This window comes from Sarcophilus harrisii, chromosome 1 (genome assembly GCF_902635505.1).
Source record: "Sarcophilus harrisii chromosome 1, mSarHar1.11, whole genome shotgun sequence".
Lineage (NCBI taxonomy): Eukaryota > Metazoa > Chordata > Mammalia > Dasyuromorphia > Dasyuridae > Sarcophilus > Sarcophilus harrisii.
In genome coordinates, this window is record NC_045426.1 from 278,060,427 (window position 1) to 278,081,392 (window position 20,966).

Here is a 20,966-nt window from a genome sequence, read left to right on the forward strand (position 1 = left end):
TTATTTGATCTTGGTTATATGTACCAGTCTTCTTTGTGAAATGTCTTTTCTAGATATAACATTTTAAAAATGAAAATACTCTTTTTATGGGTATCATTTTGAGAATTTTCCTTAATAAAATAATATAGTAAAGCATTTGTAGAACAATCTTACTGTACTTTACTGAGGAGTGATGATGAATTATTAAAACTTCAAATATTTTGGTTTAAAAAGATCTTTGGTTTTAATGCACTTTTATTGTAGCCTTCAGCTTTTGGACATTTAAAGAGGAATTCTGTTTCTTTTTCTTAGTCTGAACTTTAAAAATAAAAAGACAAAGAAAGAAAGAGAGAACATTTCCAATATATATTGAAACCATAGAGGATTCTTTGAAGCCACAATATCTATTTCACACCAATTACTTAAAATACATATACACACACATATATGTATATGTGTATATGTATATAATAAATTCTACAGATTACCTTTTTTCTTTTCTTTTTTAAATAACTTTTTATTTTCAAAATATATGCAAAAATAGTTTTCAACATTCACCCTTGCAAAACCTTGTGTTTCAATTTTATCTCCCTCCCTTTCCCCCCACCTCTCTCTCTCATAGACAGCAAGCAATCATACATACGATTACTTGGTTTTTTTCCTGTGAAATTTGTTTTAATGTTACAATGGCCTTTTTCCCCCCTTGCCACCGTTATTGCTAACCCCTACTGAGAGAAAGAAAGGAAAAATAAATCTTTGTAACATAATAGTGGTATTGCTAAGTCAAAGGGTATATACAGTTTACTAACTTTTTGGGAATAACTGCAGACTGTTCCACAAAATGGTTGAATTAGTTCTCAACTCTACCAACAGTGAATTTGTATGCCTCTTTTCCCACATCACATCCCCTGTAGCATTTGTCACTTTCTTCTATTATTTTAGCCAATCTGATAGTTGTAAAATGATGTCTCAATGTTGTTTTTACAGTCTTTGTAATAAATCCAATCTGACTTAGATTGTAACAGGTAATTACAATCAAATAAAATTCATGCAATGACCATATTCTAAAGTGTATGTTTTTGAACCTATATATCCATCATTTTCCAAGAGGTGGGTGATGTACTTGTTAGCATTTCATAGTGATATTTCTTTACCATATGGTTGTCCTTGTGTAAATTTTTTTCTGATTCTATTCATGCTACCCAGGATTTTCTGAAATTGACTTTCTCATCATTTCTTATAGTTAATAATATTCCATTTTATTCATATAGAACAATTTGTTCTAGTAGTCTTAAGAGGTAGATACCATTCTTAGATTTCTTTTTTTTTTTTTTTCCCTCCCTCTCCTCTCATTTCAATCTCTTCAGATTTAGGAAGTTTGTTATGTTTATGACTATTTCCCTCCCAGATTTTATATTCCATGTTTTTTAAATTTTGAACTTAAATACATAGTCAAAACAAGTTTCTCAAGAACACAGTACAGCATAAAAAAGATTATCTATGAAATCATAAATTTGCATTTCACATGGTTGTTTTTTTTTTTGAAAAATTATTTAAGTAATGCATATATATATTTTTTAAAGCTAAGCTGCTTTTTTTTTTTTTTTTTTTTGCTTCCTTCTAAATTATTTTATTTTCTGCTATGCACTTTTTATATGTATATTTTTTACTTCTCACCCTGGAGATAGCAACCATTAGATGCAAGTGTGTGTGTGTGTGTGTGTGTGTGTGTGTGTGTGTGTGTGTATAAACAAATTTACTATACATTTCTTCTTTCTATGACAGCAGATACCATCTTTCTTTACAGGTGCTTTGTAGTTGATTTGAGTATAATATTCAAACTGACTTAGTCATTCAGAGTTGTTTTAAAATAATATTACTGTTACCATATACAACATTCTCTTGGTTCTGGAAATTCCATGTTTTTCAAATTAATGAGTTCATTTCCTAAAATACAGTAATATTTCATCACAATCATTATGCATCTTGTTTAGCCATTTCCCAATTGGCAGGCATCTTTACAATTTCCAGTTCTTTGCCACCACAAAGACAACTACTATAAATATTTTAGAACATACAGGTTCTTTTCCTTTTTCTCCAGTACTCTTGGAAAACAGACATAATAGTGGTATTGCTAAGTCAAAGGATATATACAGTTTACTAACTTTTTGGGAATAACTGCAGATTGTTCCACAAAATGGTTGAATTAGTTCTCAACTCTACCAACAGTGAATTTGTATGCCTCTTTTCCCACATCACATCCCCTGTAACATTTGTCACTTTCTTCTATTATTTTAGCCAATCTGATAGTTGTAAAATGATGTCTCAATGTTGTTTTAAATTTTCATTTCTAATGAGTTAGAACATTTTTTTCATGTGACTATAAATTGTTTTGATTTCTTCATCAGAAAAAACTGCCATCAGAAATGAACTGCCTGTTCATATCCTTTGACCATTTATCAATTAGGGAATGACTCATGTTATTATAGATTTGGCAAACTCTTTTTTTTTATAGGTTTTAGATATAAGACCTCTTTGTCTGAGAACCTGTCTATAAAATATGTTTTTCCCCAATTTTCTGCTTTCCTTGGCTACATTTGCCTTATTTGTACCAGACCTTTTTAATTTAATATAATCAAAATTATCCATTTTATACCTTATAATGCTTTCTATCTCTTGTTTATTCATAAATTGTTATCCTGTTCACAAGTCTGATAGGTAATATATTTTATGTTCTTTTAATTTTCTTGTGATAGCTTACTTTACATCTAGGTCATGTATACATTTTGACCTTATCTTGGTAAGTGGTATAGGACATTTGTCTATGCCCCATTTCTCTGAGATTACTATCCAACTTTTCTAACATTTATTACCAAAACCATTTACACTTATAAATACAATCATTTGCTTCTGTATTTCTATTGTATTATCTGTTCTTTTCTACTGATCTTCCTTTCTATTTCTTAGCCAGTACCACCAAGATGGTTTTGATAATTGCCTTATAATTTGAGATCTAGTACTGCTAAACAACTTACCTTCTCTCTTTTTTTCATTAATTCCTTTGATATTTTTAACCTTTTGTTCTTCCAAATGAATTTTGTTATTTTCTCTTAATCAGTAAAATTCTTTTTGGCAATTTAATTGGAATGGCGTTGAATAAATAGATTAGTTTAGGTAACATTGTCATTTTTATTATATTGGCCCTGCTTTCCCATGAAGTATTAATATTTCTTCAATTATTTAAACCTGATTTGTAAAAAACATTTTTGGTACTTTGTTCATGTAGTTCCTGGGTTTGTTTTGGCACGTGTACTCTCAGGTATTTTGTATTGTTTGTAGTTATTTTAAGTGGGGTATTTCTTACTATATCTTCTTGCAGGGTTTTGTTGGTAATATATAGGAATGATGATTTATGTATGCTTACTTTATATCCTGCTACTTTGCTAAAATTATTGCTTCAATTAACTTTTTAGTTGTCTTTAAGATTTTCCAAGTTCATCATTATATATCATCTTCATATTCATTCTGATTCCTTCAATTTTTTCTCTTATTGTTATTTCCATTATAATATTAAATAACATTAGTGACAATGGGAATCCTTGTTTTACTCCTTACTGAGAAAGCTTTTTATCTTATCTCCATTACAAGTAATGCTTGTTGATGGTTTCAGGTAAGTGCTTCATATCAATTTAAGGGAAAAATTTATAACCTATACTTTTAAGTGTTTTTAATAGGAATGAGTATTGTACTTTATAAAAACTTTTTCTGCATTTGTTAACATAATCATATGATTTTTGTACTTTTATTATTGATATAATCATGTTAATAGTTTTCTTATGTTAAACCACCCTGCATTCCAGTTTATAAATCCCACTTCATCATAATTATAATCTTTGTTCTATATTGTTGTAATTTGCTATCTAGCATTTTATTTAGGATTTTTGCATCCATATTCATCAGTGTAATTGATCTATAATTTTCTTTGTTTTTATTCTTTTGGTTTAAGTATCAGTATCATTAGTCTCATAAAAGGAGTTTGGTAAGGCCTCTTCTCCAGCTATTATTCCAAATAATTCATTTAATAATGGAATTAATTGTCTTCAAATGTTCAAATGGTTTTGATTCTCTCTGTCTTAATCTCTTTTTCCCATCCTTATTTGTTTATGCATCAAATTGTGATTGTTTGTGACCATCCTTTATCAATTTCAGATAAGTAATATTCACTTTCACCCTTTCCCTGTTTCTGTATTCTGCTCAAATACTCCAGTTATGAAAAATAGCAAGTTTCATCCCCCTCTTCTATACTAATCTATTTCTTCTTTTACCCTCCCTTCTTTTTTCTCCTCATAAAACCCTTATAATACAATTAATCCTCCTTTAAACCTTCTCTCTTATTATTTAACTCCTTCAGTAACCTTTAAAGAAAATAAAGCTCTGAAAGAGAAATTTATTTCTTTACTCTCTATATCATATAGTTCTCTCCAGTTGGCTCAGATAAATTTGCCTTCCTAGGCTTCTTTTGACTCTGGTATGTATATGTCAGAGTTCCCATTCAATTCTGATGTCTTTTTGTCAGAAATGCTTGAAAATCCTCTTTTTTTTCAATAAGGTTCCTTCCTTTTCTCTCCTCCCACCCTTCCCCCCCAAAGGAGTATATTCAGCTTAGCATACGTTATATTTTTCTTTTGCCTTTTGAAATATTACATTCCAAAGGGATCTTTGGTTGTTAGAAAAAGTTACTTGACTATTGGTACTTGGAATTGTTTCTTTCTAAATACGATTTTTTTTTCCTTTGACTTGGGTGTTCTGACTTTGCCATTCCTGAGATTTTCTTTTTGGGGAGGTTATTGATGAATTCCTTCTATCTCTGCCTTTTGATTCTAATATAAACATATCTCAGAGATATTATGAGTTCAGTTTCAAACTACCATAATAGAATATCACAATAAAGTGAGTGAATCACATGAATTTTTTGGTTTCTCAGTGCATGTAAAAGTTATATTTCCATATATATATTTCCATATATAGTCTGTTAAATATGTAATAGTATGTTTAGAAAATGTGTATGCCTTAATTAAAAATACTTTATTGCTAAAAAATAATGCTAATCATATAATATATGATAATATAATTTTTTGTTGGCTTTTTATTTCCACATTGATGGCTATTGACTAATGGTTGCAAACAGAAGCCTGGAGTAGCATATGGCAGTTTCTTAAATTAAGACAACAATGAAGTTTTATATAAGTGTTAAGTTAATTCTCTGTAGCATGCAATGCTGTTTGATAGCATTTTATAGTAGAGCGTCTTTCAAAATTGGAGTCAGTTCTTTCACATCCTACCACTATTTTATATCAACTAATTTTATATGATGTTTTTCAATATTGTTATATTGTCAATATTGTTATATCTTGGGGAATAGAGAGGTCTGAGGAGTGGGAGAAAGATGGAGGGTCAGTCAGTAGAGTAGTTAGAATACATACCATTTTTCTGTAAATACTGTATTATAGAGGTATAATTTGGGACTCCCCAAAACAATTACAATAGTGGCCTGAAAGATCACTAATAACAGATCACCATAACAGAAATAATAATAATGAAAAAGTTAAGAAATATTATGAGAATTACCAAAATACAACACCAGGGATACCATGTGAGCACATCCTGTTGGAAAAATGGTACCAAAACTGATGCAGGTTTACTGTAATCTTTCAATTTGCAAATGAAACGATATCTTCAAAGCTCAATAATAAAGTGAAGGGCAATAAGACAAAGTATGTTTGTTCACACACATATATATGCATATACATATGCATGCATACATACATATATAAGCACACAAATATAAACACATAATATGCTTTTTAAGATATTCAAAGATTCTTAAAATTGTCTTTATCCTGTTTCCTAGATCAGTTTTTTTTTAAATTTTAGTTGTCTTTATTTCAGTTTCAATTTTTTCCCAATCTCTTGATTTTGTTCTTAACAAGGAATCATTAATTGATTTTCAGTCTATTCTGGCTTCAGGCATTCAATTTATTAGGTAAGGTTTACTACTTTTCTCTTCCAAGCCACTGATTCTTTTTTTGGTTCATTCCTTGAAAGGTTTCATTTTGTTTTGAAAGAAAAAAATCTTCATTCCACTTATATATTCATACAGTCCTTATATAAATTCCTTCCCCTCTACCCTCTCCCACCCCCCCCCAACTCTTTGCTTTCAATTCCTTTGTGGTTAGAGTGGTAATAATTTTTGATAATTGTTTAGTGTTTTCTTTGGTTTACTCATTTCTTCAACTTTAGCTCCTAAACTGGTGCTCAGTCCTGTGCTATGCTTTTGGGTGGAATGATCAGTCCTGCTAAACTTAACCCCTGGTTTCTTATACTGACATCTATATCTCAAGGTTGCCCTCCTTTGCTGTTTGGTCTTTGAGGGTTAAGGTGCTAAAATTTCAGCGATTAGCATCTCGGGAGAGAATGTTAACCTTAAATTTCCTTGTCCTGGACTGTGCCAGGCTGAGTGCTGAAGCATTACACTGACTATCTGCCAACTGCTATTCCCTAGTACTTCCAAGATCCACATCCTGGAATTTTCTCAGGAGAGCCCTCCACTTTTCCCGCCTTCCAACCCAAAATCTTGAGCAAGCTACACACATTGTTTTTCTTGTTTATTGGATGAGCCTTCTTTTCCTTTTGTGTTTGGTTTATTTTTTATTCAGTTCTGGAGTAGAAGGTGGTGTCACCATAGTTTATCATTGTATTTTTTCATCACTTTCAGTCTGTTGTAAAGTAAATATGTGTGAGCTGGGAGACTTATGTGCTCCCTATTCAGGCAATATTTTAGCAGAAAGTAGTCCTATGTACTTAATTTTTTCAAACCTTAATTCCTTTTCTATAAAAATAGTTATGGTACTTAAAACTCTTCCCTCAAAAACATTGTGAGGATTCAGCACAATTTTTAGCATTTGCAAACCTTAAAGCATGGTATAAATGTTAGTTGTTTTCATTTCCTAAATAATGCTAATTGAATAATTACTGTAAAAGGAAAATTTGAGAGCATTGATCTCTTCTCTTTTCAGTGATAGTCCTATTGTTTTCTGCTCTGTCTTTCATATTCAGAATGGAATCCTGGACATACATATTAAAAGTGTCCTTTTCAATCAATTCTTTTAAGGAATATTTCAAGTTAATTTTTTAAATAATATTAAAAAAAAACAGGGTTTGTATACAGAAGATGAGAAGAGGGATGAGTATTTAGTACAGAGAAAAGTCCTATATAAAGTAGTACAAAGTCTTATTTGCAAAATATTTTTAAAGAAGTATGGCTTATTACTGTTCTAGCTCCAAATTACCAAAGTATATGTCAACAAATGATAAAATACAAAAATATGAAATTACATATACCATCAGTGATTATTGTATTACATGATTTTGTGTCTTTTTTTTTTTTTTTTTGAACTCTAATTTACAAATCATAGAGGGATCATGGGCCAACTTTTACATTCTGTTTGTGTGACTTAATTTTATGTGTGGTTTGTGTGTTTTTGTTTTGTTTTATTTTTGCTTTGAATAGCCATACATACTGCTGCTATGGATATGTTAGGAGGATCCGGTATTGAAAGCCAATGCAGAAAAGCTGACATCATTGCCGATGCTGCATATTCCATATTCAGCAAACCAAAAAGTTTCACTGGCAATTTTATTATTGATGAAAATCTGTTAAAGGAAGAAGGAATTAAAAATTTTGATGTCTATGCAGTTAAACCAGGTAAAGTTTTTTTTTTTTTTTTTTTTTAATGATAGAAATACTATTTTAATGTTTTAAGTCAGATAATATCAGAATCAGAAGCCTAGAATTTTAAAATTGAAAGAGATTTTGGTAGTTATCTAGCTCAACATATGTTCAAAAGAAAGCATTGCTACAATATAACTTAACAAATAGTTATCCAACTTCTGTTAGAAAACCTTAAGTGAAGAAGATCTCACCATCTCCCAAGGTAGCCCATACCAATTTTTGATTGGCTCTGGTTTATTAGAAAGGTTTATTTCTGACAAAATTTATTTTTTTTTTATTTTTTTTATTTAATAGCCTTTTATTTATAGGATATATACATGGGTAACTTTACAGCATTAACAATTGCCAAACCTCTTGTTCCAATTTTTCACCTCTTACCCCCCCACCCCCTCCCCTAAATGGCAGGATGACCAGTAGATGTTAAATATATTAAAATATAACTTAGATACACAATAAGTATACATGACCAAAACATTATTTTGCTGTACAAAAAGAATCAGACTCTGAATTATTGTACAATTAGCTTGTGAAGGAAATCAAAGATGCAGGTGTGCATAAATATAGGGACTGGGAATTCAATGTAATGGTTTTTAGTCATCTCCCAGAGTTCTTTTTCTGGGTATAGCTAGTTCAGTTCATTACTGCTCCATTAGAAATGATTTGGTTGATCTCGTTGCTGAGGATGGCCTGATCCATCAGAACTGGTCATCATCTAGTATTGTTGTTGAAGTATATAATGATCTCCTGGTCCTGCTCATTTCACTCAGCATCAGTTCGTGTAAGTCTCTCCAGGCCTTTCTGAAATCATCCTGTTGGTCTGACAACAAATTTAAATTCACCTCTTTGGAACTTCCATCTATTGTTCCAGATCAACTCTCCGAGTCCAAATAGAACAAATCCAATTCTTCCACATAACAGAGCTTCAGATACTGGAAGGCTGTTGTCTTGTTGCTTCTCAGTTGTCCCTTTCTAACCTAAACATCAGAATTCAAATTATTCAATATGAAAAATAAAGGTTAATTTTTCAAATTTGTCTCAGATTTTTGGAATAGAGATTTTATTGAGGGACATTTTATTGGAAAACGTGCTTTTTTCAAATCTGTAAGGGCCATGAAACCTTTCTGAAAATTTCCCTTATCTTTAATATATTGTTGGGGAAGGACAAGACTGTTGTGTCACTTTCTCATGTGATCTACATAGCTCTGTGAAGACCCCTGTGCTCTAATCTATTTCCCCATTCTCATGCCTAGGAATTCTACCCCTTAGTTCCTTTAGATGGAGTCACTGTGCCTTATAGATCAAGTGCTCAATCTGTTCAATCAGTTGGATTTTAAGACCTTGTGGTCCTTGAGAAATTCCTTATAAAGTTATATAACACTGTTGGTTGATCAGTTAACAGGCATTTTTAAGCATCTACTCTATGCCAAGCTGTGTGAAAATGCTGGATACTTCTAGGAAAAATAATGCATTAAGCCATATTTGTTACTAGCATCTTATTGGGGAATTAGTTTATCATTATATTTTATAATTATGTCCACTAACCAAGAATAAGCCTCTCTAGGATTGGGACACAAGATCAGTGTCTCCAAATTTTATGAAATTATTTTTATTTATTTACCAGTTTGGTTTTGGATTACTTTTTTTAGGCCACCCTTTATTACCAGATTTCTTTGTGGATGAATACCCTGAATTGGTTACCAAGGAAGTGGAAAAACAACAAGGTAAGATGATGATTGTATTTTCTATAGGTTTGTAATGATACAAATATGTATCTGTAGTCTAAAATAAAATAATTGCCCTTATAAAGTGACACCAGCTTCTGCTGTAAAAACTCTTGATAAGTTAAGGTACAGGATAAATAATTAGGATCCTTTAAACTCCACCCCCAGCCCCCTAGGCAAAGAAGGGTTTTATTTTCCTCCTACCGGCTGCAGACAGAAAAAAGCCAGAGACCCTTAATATTATCCTTGCAGCCATTTAAAAAAGAAAACTGATTGGAAAATTCAGTTCAATTCAACTCAACAAACATTTATTAAATGCCTACTGTGTGCTGAGCACTGTGCTAGGCTCTGGGGGAGATGCATAGTTAAGATAAGATAAGGTCCCTGCCTCTTGGAGCTTGCAGTCTAGTAGGAGGATAAGACATGTATGCAAATAACCATAATAGAAAATACACATCATAAGTACATAAGGGAGGTACAAACACAGTGCTCTTTATGGCATCACAATTAGCTTTTGTTTTTCTTCCTATTATTGACTCTCTGCTTTATTTTGGAGAAGAATTGGGTAACATCAGAATGTGTTGGAGCCTTGTTATAACACTGTTCTCAAGGTCAATACCATGGGATGGGTTAGGTAAAGTAGCCCAATAATGAGGTTTAATTGTAATTTATTTTAAAAAGAATCCTAAGTAAATCCCAGAGGGATCCCAGAGGGTCCCTATCCCCCCTGCTAAGTTCTCCTCTAGTGAAGAGTTATAACAAGTTTCCAGTATATTAGTTTTTCCTGATTTCTTCCCTAGTTAGAACTTGGACATCTGGTATTCAGAAGGAGAAAGTTCTTTCAAGTAACCAGTTTGCGGGTAAACGTTCAGGTAATGAGTGCTTTTGCCATCAGACATTGTAGGGTATCCAGTGTGACATAATTGAGAGTCAGTGTGGTATAGTGGATAGAAAGCAGGATTTAGCTCTGTGACCTTAGATAAGGCACCGAACCTCTCTGGTCCCCAGGTCCTCTGTAACATGAAAGGGGGGTTGGACTTAGGTGGTCACTAAGGTCAGCTCTAGATCTGTGATCCTGTGACTTAACCTCTCTAAGCCTCACTTTCCTCATCTATAAAATGGAAATTTTTATAGCATCTACCTCAGAGTTATAAGAATCAAATGAGATAGTCTTAAGTGCTCCATAAACTTTAAAGCACTTCATAAATATCAACTGTAACTATAATTACTATTCACTGAAGTATTTGATATTTATACATTCGAGGCTATGTTGATCTTTTAACTTTCCATCTTCCTATCCCTTCTCCCATAACCCATCAAGGGAAGTCCCCTTTGCAAGAGTAGGATCTTGCCTTCTTGTTTGTTTTTGAAGGTCAAGTCTGCTTTTCTGCCATTGGGTAAATTTTATTTTTCTTTTTGGTCCAGATCTGTGATTCATTGCATCAGTGTAGGGAACTCCCAGTATGGAAATCCTTTGCACTGATATCAATGGATAATTCCTCTGCAACTTTTAGTCTTAGAGAGTTGCCTGGGGCCAACTGAGAGGTTAAGTCACACAGCTAGTGTTTATCAGAGGCAGGACTTGAACCCAGTTCTTCCAGACTCCAAGATCAGCCCTCTATCCACTATGCCTTGCTACTTCTCAGTGTGGGGTGGGAGTGGGTGGGGGAGTAATATCTTATCTCAACTTTGCATCTCCCAGAACATAATTGGGCACTTAATAAATGTTGAGTTGAATTATTAAACTGAATTTAAGCATTTTGTTGTTTCCTTCAGTTGATAGGTGGTGGTGATATCATAGGGAACCTATTAAACAAAAGCATCTCAGAACTATTTCTAATCATTCTCTGAGTGGCTGATGTCTTCAAATGGAACAATCTGGGGGTATGTAAAGTTATTAGATGTTATCATTTTATTAATCTTCTAGTGTCCATTAGATGGACTAAGTAATGCACTTTAGGTCACAGGCTTTGGTCAAACTGTAAACATAGGTTTGCATCATATGTACAATGTTTGATAGGTACCTCTTAACTAATGCTTAATTTCTGGCCTTGTGTTGCTGAGATTTGAAGTGCATACATTACCAACTTTCTTACAGATGCAGCTCCACCAGCAAAAGATTGGAAACAGTATCTGCAACAACCAAAATTAGCTGCTGGAGCAGTTGAAGAAACGTTTAAAATTCTTAAGACAGCTCTCAGTGAAGATATTGTGAAAGCTACTCAGGCAGTTTATATGTTTGAACTTTCTGGTAAGGATACATTTTATTAACTTTGGCCTTAAATTCACTTTAGTAAATATTTCTTGGACAGCTACTATTCTAAGTGAAAGAAAGTCAAGAACAATAGAAATATCCTTAATAATTAATTAATTGGATATACTTTTAAACCCCCCTTGACATGTCTTCATTTTTCAAAGGAAGCCTTACTGCTTTAACCTACTATTTTCCAAGCAAGATTATTTAGGCTTTTGCCTCTTAAGAATTATGGAATACAAAGTAAACTACTGAATTATAAGGCATGGCCCAATTTTGAGGGGAGGAAAAACAACTTATGATCTTCTAAATTGGATATTATGTTGTTTACAAATATTTTTCAAAAAGCCAATTTATACAGCTATATTCTAAAATGTTAAACTCCTTTATGATCCCCTTTTTAGTCCCTTGTCAAGTTTAAAGAAAACATAATTTTTATGACTTTATGTTATGAAGGTGAAGATGGTGGAACTTGGTACCTTGATCTTAAAAACAACGGTGGGACTGCTGGATCTGGACATCCTAGTGAACCGGTAGATGTGGTAATGACAATGACCACTAGTGATTTTGTGAAAATGTTTTCAGGTGAGTTTCTAAATAACTCTTATCTAAATGTATATATATGTGTTTGTATATGTGTGTTTTAAGCCAGTATATATGAATATAATTTAATTTTAAAGTTCATGCTTAATCTTTTCCTTAGTAATCAAATAAGAACTTTTTAAATCTAGGGAGTGCCTGTGAATTTGTGGATCCTTACGTTTTAGGATATAGTCGTTCCATCACTCCTTCATTTCCCTGTTCCTGTACTATAGCCATTTTTTTTACTGTCCTGAATGTTACTTAATTAATACAGGAGTGAGTTATTTATTATATTTGGGGGAAACAGACCACTGGAGATAAAGAAGTTTAGTCTTTTTAAATTTAATTTATTTATTTGAAACAAATGCAAAATAAAAAAATATATATTAAAAAAAGGAGAAAAAAGGAAACATTATCATATATCCAGCAGAACATCAAAGAGGATTCAAAATCTATAACAATAAATTTCCATTTCAAGAAAACATAATAATAGAAAACATTGTATTCATAACTGTCCATGTTTTCTTGGCTTTGCTGTAGGTTTTCTTTTGTTCTCTGCTGTATACTTTTTACTTTATCCTTTTTTCCTCCTTTTCCTCCCCTTCTCTCAAGCCAGCTACAGTTAATCATGAATATATGTATGTATGTATGTACATGCATGCATATACATACAAATACATATATACATATGTATAATATGGCTGACATAGAAATTAGATTTCTCTCTAGGCTGAATCTTTTATAAGTCTGACTTTGTTTAAGATCAATATCCCTACTTTTTTTTTTAATTCTTCTGATCATTGTTATTATGTTTATGTATATCTTTCCTCTCCCCTCTCCCCCTTTCCCGATCTGTTAATTCTTCTACATTACTTCTATCTTTTAACTTACCTATTACTTAACCTACCCACATTACTCTCCATGGATTCATTGTCCTTTTCCATTCTTTCCCTTCTCATATATCCCATTCCTATTAATCTACCCACCTTATTCCAGTCCCATTATTCTAAACATCCTTTATCCTATCTTATATTGGGTCCCCCCTTTTCCTCCCTCTTAATCCATACTCCCATTCCTGTTGATTTACACACCCTTCTATAACCCACCTTATATTATTCCATTCTCCCTTATTTCTTTATAGATTTTGGAGGGTACTATATTTTTTTTGATAATAGTACTTGAGGAGAAACAATACAAATATTCTTCCTTTAACCCATTCCTGATTCAAGTAGGCTTTCAGAACTACCTCTGTGTTGGTTCTTGCTATTGCACTTGATTTGTGTAGCATAATTACTATTGCTACTTTTTATTAAATAGTTTTGCTTTGTAGAGTCACATCACACTCAGTTCTATCCTCATCTTTCTTTTATCCAATCAATAATGTTAATTTTAAACAATTAGACATTTCCAAGTAGAAAACAAATAATTTGTCCCTTGTTGAGTCTCTTGAAATTAATATTTGATGTTAACTCTTATATATTAAATTTTCTGTTGAAGAACTATAGTCTTAAAAAAGAATTCTTACACTTAAATTCAACAGCAATTTGATCCACAGAAATATTGAACTTGGTCCAGAACTGTTTTCAGAGAAATGGGAATGTCTTGGGGAACATTTCAGGTATACTTATTTTTGTGATTAAGAATAACCCAATGTCAGCTTGTCTTTGAAACTCCTGAGCTTCTTACGTTAATCTAAGCCATTTATATCTGAGATTAACAGAAAAGTTCCTGAGGAGATGATTTAATTCAGGATCCATTCTAGAGCTATGCCAGAAAAAAGTCACTTACATCGTGTACACTCACTTAGAGCCTTATGTTTATGTAATAGTGAGAGTCTCCAAGTTCTATGGGGCATTCCCACAATTAGAACTCAAGCAACTTCAGACACTTATTTTTTTTTTATTTACAAGATATATGCATGGATAATTTTTCAGCATTGACAATTGCAAAATCTTTTGTTCCAACTTTTCCCCTCCTTTCCCTACCCCTTCCCCAAGATGGCAGGTTGATCAATACATGTTAAATATGTTAAAATATAAGTTAAATACAATATATGTATACGTCAGACACTTATTAAAATAATATTGTAATAGACAGATGCAGTTCCTTTTATTTCAGCTCAGCATGTATTTCCTGTGTGTTCAGCACTGTGCTCTAGGTGCTCAGGATTTGAAGACAAAAATGAAGTACCCTATCCTCAAAGAGTTTAAATATTACTGTCTGTAACCATGTACACAGATAAGCAAATGGAATATATATGCAAAATAAGTTTAAAATAACTGAGAATTGGAAGTATCACTGAATTGCGCGAGTCAGGAAAGACTTCTTGTGGGAAGTAACATTTGATCTGAGACTTGAAGGAATCTAAGATTTCCTTCCTAGAGGTGTAAATGAAGAGTGGGGAGCAAAATTTGTGCAGTATGTAGAGGGTGGGGAATAGAATGTCCTCTACAAGGAACAACACATGTGGCCAGTTTGGCTAAATTATGAGGGTCAGTAATATTTGTCCTAGAGGCAGTAGGGAGTCACTGAAACTTTCTGAGCCAGAGGAACAACATAGACTATCTGGGCTTTAGGACTACCAGGTTAGTAGCTTGTGTGAAGGATGGATTAGAGAGTGGAAAGGAGAGACTTGAGACAGGGAAACCAATTAGGAGGCCAGTAAATGGCCCCAATGCAGTAGGACTTAAATTAAGACACTTGTAATATAATGTAGATGGAGAGAGCTGGTAATGGTATTTTTCCTGGTAAATTTCCAGATAATCTTAGGGATGGGGTAATAGGGACAAGACCTTGCAACTGATTAGATATGAGAATCGGTGAGAATAAAAAATTGAGGATGATCCCACTGTATTGAAACCTGAGTGATAAGAGAGTGGTGTTCTTGATAGAAATAGAGGAGTTAGGAGAAAGATTAGTTTTAGGAGTTTTATAGTATTTATTAGACCTAAAGTTTTTGTGTTCTGCTTGCATCTTTATAATTCACTGCAAAATTCACATACTATCTCTACATACGTTTTGCTTTTGAACCAAAGCTACAAATTTCTGATTTAGTCAGATAAGCATTTTTTCAGCTATAATCTACAAATATATTTGATCCAAATTGTATATAATTTTTCTGATCTTTTTAAAAAGTTTTTTTATATGAAATTTTTGAGATTTTTTTTTACCTACCCTTGATTATGAATGTTTTGCAAGTTAGTTAAAATTCTATAAATATGTCCTTTTAGTAACTTATAATGAAAATATAAATTACTTGATTACTAATTAAGAGAGATCAGGACAGTTACTCTTTTCATCTCACTATTAGTATGTATCCTTGTGAACTTAGTATATAGTACACTTTGTAAATATGATGATCTTTTATCAATTTATAATGGGAGCCCATTTTTATTTTCATATATCTTATAAATAATTTGCTTACTTAGACTGATTAATAAGGGCCAATTGAGTACAGCACAAGATTACATAGTTTATAGACAAATTAAGAATTTTGCCATAGAATTAAGATTCCTTTTTCTTTTTTCCCATTCTCTCTTCCTCTTTCCTCAACTTTTCCCCTTTATTTATATGGTTATAGGAATTTTTTTTTTTTTTTTTTTTTTTTTTTTTTTTTTTTTTTTTTTTTTTTTTTGCTGAGGCAAATTAGGGTTAAGTGACTTGTCCAGGGTCACACACAGCTAGGAAGTGTTAAGTATCTAACATCAAATTTGAACTCAGGTTCTCCTGACTTCAGGGCTGGTACTCTATCCACTGTACCACCTAGCTGCCCAGTGGTTATAGGATCTTGAGGTAAGAAAACATGTTTCTGTGTCCTGGTTAATTTAGATTATATTTTGTAATGATATCTATTGTTTCTTCCCTTAGAAAAGAAAAGCTCCTTAAAGGCATAGACTGATTTGTCTTTTTGTCATCTTTGCCTAGCACAAAGTCTTTACATATGGTAGACATTTAATAATTGCTTGCTGAATAATTTGATAAGCATTTAATCAACATTACCTCTAATCAAGTAAAATTGCCTCCTTTGGTCAATAGAGGACAAGTTAAAGATGACCTCATTTATGCTAATTTTTTTTTTTTTTAATCCTTGAAAAACAAATTTTGGTGAATTTTTGATTAGCAAAAACATCTAAGACAAAATGTTACTTCTGGGGACATTAAACTTTTTAAATGAATTGAAATTTGAATATATATACAGAATATATTATATGGTACATTGAATTATTTTGAAAACCAGTTCATTTTGTAGACTAAATGTGTTCCTTAATTTATACATTTATACATTGACTCATTTTCCCATTTTAGAGTTACATTATCTTTATCTCTGTAAATGTTTAATTTTTGGTTGCTAAGAGATCATCTTCTAAAATACCTCCTCTCCTTTATTTGTTTGATTTGTTGTTCAGTCCTAACTGATTCTTCATGACCTCATGGATCACAGAATGCCTAATAATGTCCATGGGGTTTTCATGACAACTGAGGGTGGGGGGTGGGATGGATTGCCATTATCTTTTCCAGTGAATTTAAGCAAACAGAGGTTAAATGACTTTTCCAGGTTACTTACTAATGTCTGAGGTCATATTTGAACCCGAGTCTTCCTGTTCCCCAGACCCAACACTCTTATCTAACTTAATTTCCACTATATTCACTATTAAATAGTTTCTAGCATCTCATCAACTAAGAATTCCTAGTATCTAGGGGTTCTTAACCTGGGATCCATGAACCTCAGTTTTAAAATACTTTATTATTATTATTATTTTTTTAATAATTATAACTCTTTATTGACAGAACCTATACCTGGGTAATTTTTTACAACATTATCCCTTGCACTCACTTCTGTTCCGACTTTTCCCCTCCTTCCCTCCCTCCATCCTCTCCCCCAGATAGTAAGCAGTCCTGTACATGTTAAATATGTCACAGTATATCCTAGGTACAATATATGTGTGCAGAACCGAACAGTTCTCTTGTTGCACAGGAAGAATTGGATTCAGAAGGTAAAAATAACCCAGGAAAAAAAACAAAAATGCAAGCAGTTTACATTCATTAAAATAATTTTTAAACTATATTTCAGTATAATTGGCTTCCTTTCTAGTCTTATCTATTTTACTGATTTAAAAGTATTATTCTGAGAATGGGGTCCAACTCTCACAAAGGAGGTCAAAAAGACCTCCTGATCTAGCACTTTACAATTTACAAAGCATTTTCCTCACAATAATTCTCTGAATTGTAGTGTTAAAAAGTATTCTCTCCATTTTCTTTTTCTTTTTGTTAAAAATTTTAAAAATACTACTTCAATTTTCCAAATTAAAAAAAATGGCCTCGAAGAAGTTATAATTTGCCCATAGTCCCATAGCTAGTAAGAGCAAGAGGCTGTATTTGAATTCAGTTCTTTAATCTAGAATTTTAGAGTTCTGTGTACACAACAGCTAGGAAGTGAAGTATAAAGTATCTGAGACTAGATTTGAACTCGGATCCTCCTGACTTCAGGGCTGGTGCTTCGGATATCCAATGCGCCATCTAGCTTCCCCTTAAAGTCGTATTCTTAATGTTTTCAGGGAGAAAGGGTATAAATGCCTTCAGCAAGTCTGATGAAACCTATGAATCCTTTTCTCAGAATGTTTTTAACCTTTTCCTGCTGCTCTGTGAAGGTTGGGTCCTATAGTATTCCAGAAGAAAACCATCTCTGACCCCTTAATAATTCACTATGCCCTTTCCCTATGTTTTATATATTTATTATTAATGTAATTTTCCTTCTTCCAACAATCTTTCCTTCCCCCAGTTAAAAAAATTAGTATTTAAGCCCCTTGAAGATAGAAACTGGTTTGGCTTTGTGTTCCTACCACCTAGTCAATTATCTGACTCACAGTAGGTATTTCTTTTTAAGTGCTTTTATTTTAAAGTTTAAACACTTTTATTTTAAACTTTGTTATATATATTTTAAAAAATTACAAAAGTTATGTCTTATTTAATAACAATTTATTTCAGTACTTCAATATGCTTGCTTAGTGTTCAGGTTTTGATCATTATTTAAATACAGAATAGATCTTTTTCCCTCTAGTTTTGTTTCTACTTAGTTTTATCTTTTCTGTAATCCTTAGTTAACTTCTGTCCAAGGAATGGAGAATTTTAATTCTGTGTTGTTATAAAATGCTTTAATAAGGATTGCATCTCTGCACCTACTTAATAAGGAATTTTGTAGAACTGTAGTAGATTCTTTCAGTAACAAATAATTATAGCAATAGTAAGCATATGTGCAAGTGAATTAATGTCCATTTTTTCCACTTGATTTTTTTTTTTCTTTTCTGTTTCAGGAAAACTAAAGCCAGCAATGGCATTCATGTCAGGGAAGTTGAAGATTAAAGGTAACATGGCTCTAGCAATCAAGTTGGAAAGGTTGATGACTCAGATGAACTCCAGACTGTAATAAGATTGGAGTTCTTGTTCCATATGTAGACCATTTGGCCTTAAAGAGTAAAAACTCATTGTTTAAAATTCGGCTGTTCACCTTGTTTTGCCTATCATGAAGAAACATGTTTGATTTGTATGTCAATATAACTTAATAATTAAAACAGAAAGCAAAAATGGTTCTGGCTTAGTTAAATGCAACCATAGGATATTATTGTTTCTTATATATTCTAACAGAGAAATACTGAATCTACCAAACCAACTGGCTAAATTTTCTTTTCACTAAGTATAAACCAGAGAAATTTCTCTTTGTTCAGGATTGGGTGTTTTGCGGTGCATAAAATTGTATTTGATCTTTAAGGATCAGAAGTCAAAATTGTATAACTTTATAGTTTTATTCTAGATAGTATAAGCAACGTAATTCATTTGAAAATTGAGGGGTTTTTAAAACCTTGGATTAATGAAAATTTTTGCTGATATTTTGGATTTTTAAATAGTTATATTTTTAAGGAAATATCATCAGTAATGTTAACAGCTAATGAAATTTAAAATGTTCTGGGGTTTTTTGTTGGTTATTATTGACTTTCTTGTCTGGTGCAAAACATCTTACAAGAAGACAATTTAAATGTAAATCAACTAATTGTAATATCAGTTCTGCTTATGTTATATGTACATGCTCTGAAATAAACTAACTTTCTCACATAGTCTATATAATTGTTGCTTCCTTTTTTTTTTTAATTATTAGAGACATATACCCCAACAGGTTAGTCAAAGACAAAAACAAAGATCCAGTGTAAACCAAAATATTCTTAAATTCCTAAAAAACAACTGGAAACAAAATGGATTGACCACTCTTATTTTGGGGGAGGGGAACGGCAGGAATGACTGAAATATTTATGATTATGATGATGATTACTTAGTAAAAATTATGAGTGAGGAATTTGTAGAAACATGGGCAAATTAGTACAACCCAATTAATTCAAAGTAAAAATAGAACCAAAAGAACAGTATGCATAACTATATTAACAATATAAATGAAAACAAGTCATTAAAAAGATAATGAATTCTGAGTAACTGAAAAGTCAGTGATGGTTATAGAGAACAGATAATGAAGCATATTGTCCTCCCCAAGGAGAGATGATAGATATGACTAGAATAGAATCTTGTACATTTTAGAGGACATCCATTTTGTCTGTTTTGTCTGTTTTTTGCTTGATTTTGTCACAAAAGAGGGTTGAACCTACAAAAGAGTTAGAAAATAAACAATGAAGGAGGAAAAAGCATCAACCAAAGAGAACAGCAGGTCATTAGTTATGACAATGTTCAAGATAATTTCTTAATTTAAAAAAATTAGCCAAAATACACTCAGGCAATGTGTTTATTTTGTAAGACATAGGAAAATTGTATCTCAGTGGAATTGATGAGATAATGGTTCTCTAGTATACATATACTTAGTATTTAGCATGGTGATGTAATGGTTCTCTAGTTCACATATCAGTATACTGTAATGATGTATTTGTAATAGGGTATTTAAACTGGGGACAAAGTCAGACTGGGGTGGGGAGACTGGTTGAGACTGTCAGACTGCTGCAAGGCCCTTCTGGAGGACCTCTAGAAAGCTAGCCCAAACACCACAGAAAATGATTAATTTAAATTATAGAAATGTAGTAATATAGGCCAATTATGTATCAAGCACCAGGCCTAATTAATGGACATTCTAAGTGCTGCATCAGTACTAGTAGCCATGAAATATTCAAAGAACCAGAAAAAGAATTCCATCATGTTAGATTTTCTGTAACGAATTTACTGAAAGATAAGAACAATTATACAGAATGAAAAAATTATTTTTTCTCTCCATGAAACTGGAAGGAGGGAGTACTCAAACCAATGAAATAACAAATTGATTGAGGTTGTTTTAAGTTTTATTTTTGTTGCTTTGCTTCTTTTTTTATTCTCCCCCTTTCTAAGTATTCTTGGGAGAGAGAAGAGTATTGGCTTTAAAATGTACTAAGGGTTCCCATCCAATGATTATCTCTTTTTTTATAGATAAAATTTATTTCCAGTTAGGGATGGGTTTATAACCCAAGGTGTTGTATGCCTTTGACCCAGAAATAACACTACTAGGTTTGTATTCCAATGAGATCAAGAAAAATTAGTCACACACACACACACGCACATATATTAAAGTTCTTTTTGTGGTGGCAAAAAATTGGAAATTGAGGGGAATTGGGAA

General features: G+C 32.2%; 1 protein-coding gene across 2 annotated transcripts in view; it reads left to right on the forward strand.

Moving 5' to 3' along the window:
• HSDL2 (hydroxysteroid dehydrogenase like 2) overlaps nucleotides 1-19,442 on the forward strand; it is a 41,413-nt gene extending 21,971 nt beyond the window's left edge. Inside the window, exons 7-12 of one of the 2 annotated variants that reach the window (XM_031942953.1) lie at nucleotides 7,550-7,744; nucleotides 9,418-9,492; nucleotides 10,293-10,364; nucleotides 11,591-11,743; nucleotides 12,203-12,331; nucleotides 18,640-19,442. In XM_031942953.1, coding sequence (XP_031798813.1) covers nucleotides 7,550-7,744; nucleotides 9,418-9,492; nucleotides 10,293-10,364; nucleotides 11,591-11,743; nucleotides 12,203-12,331; nucleotides 18,640-18,752 — 737 coding nt within the window. In that variant the 3' untranslated portion in view covers nucleotides 18,753-19,442. The remainder of the gene's footprint in view (nucleotides 1-7,549; nucleotides 7,745-9,417; nucleotides 9,493-10,292; nucleotides 10,365-11,590; nucleotides 11,744-12,202; nucleotides 12,332-18,639) is intronic. The other variant, XM_012542724.3, reaches the window with a different exon arrangement.
• The last annotated feature ends 1,524 nt before the right edge of the window (nucleotides 19,443-20,966 follow it).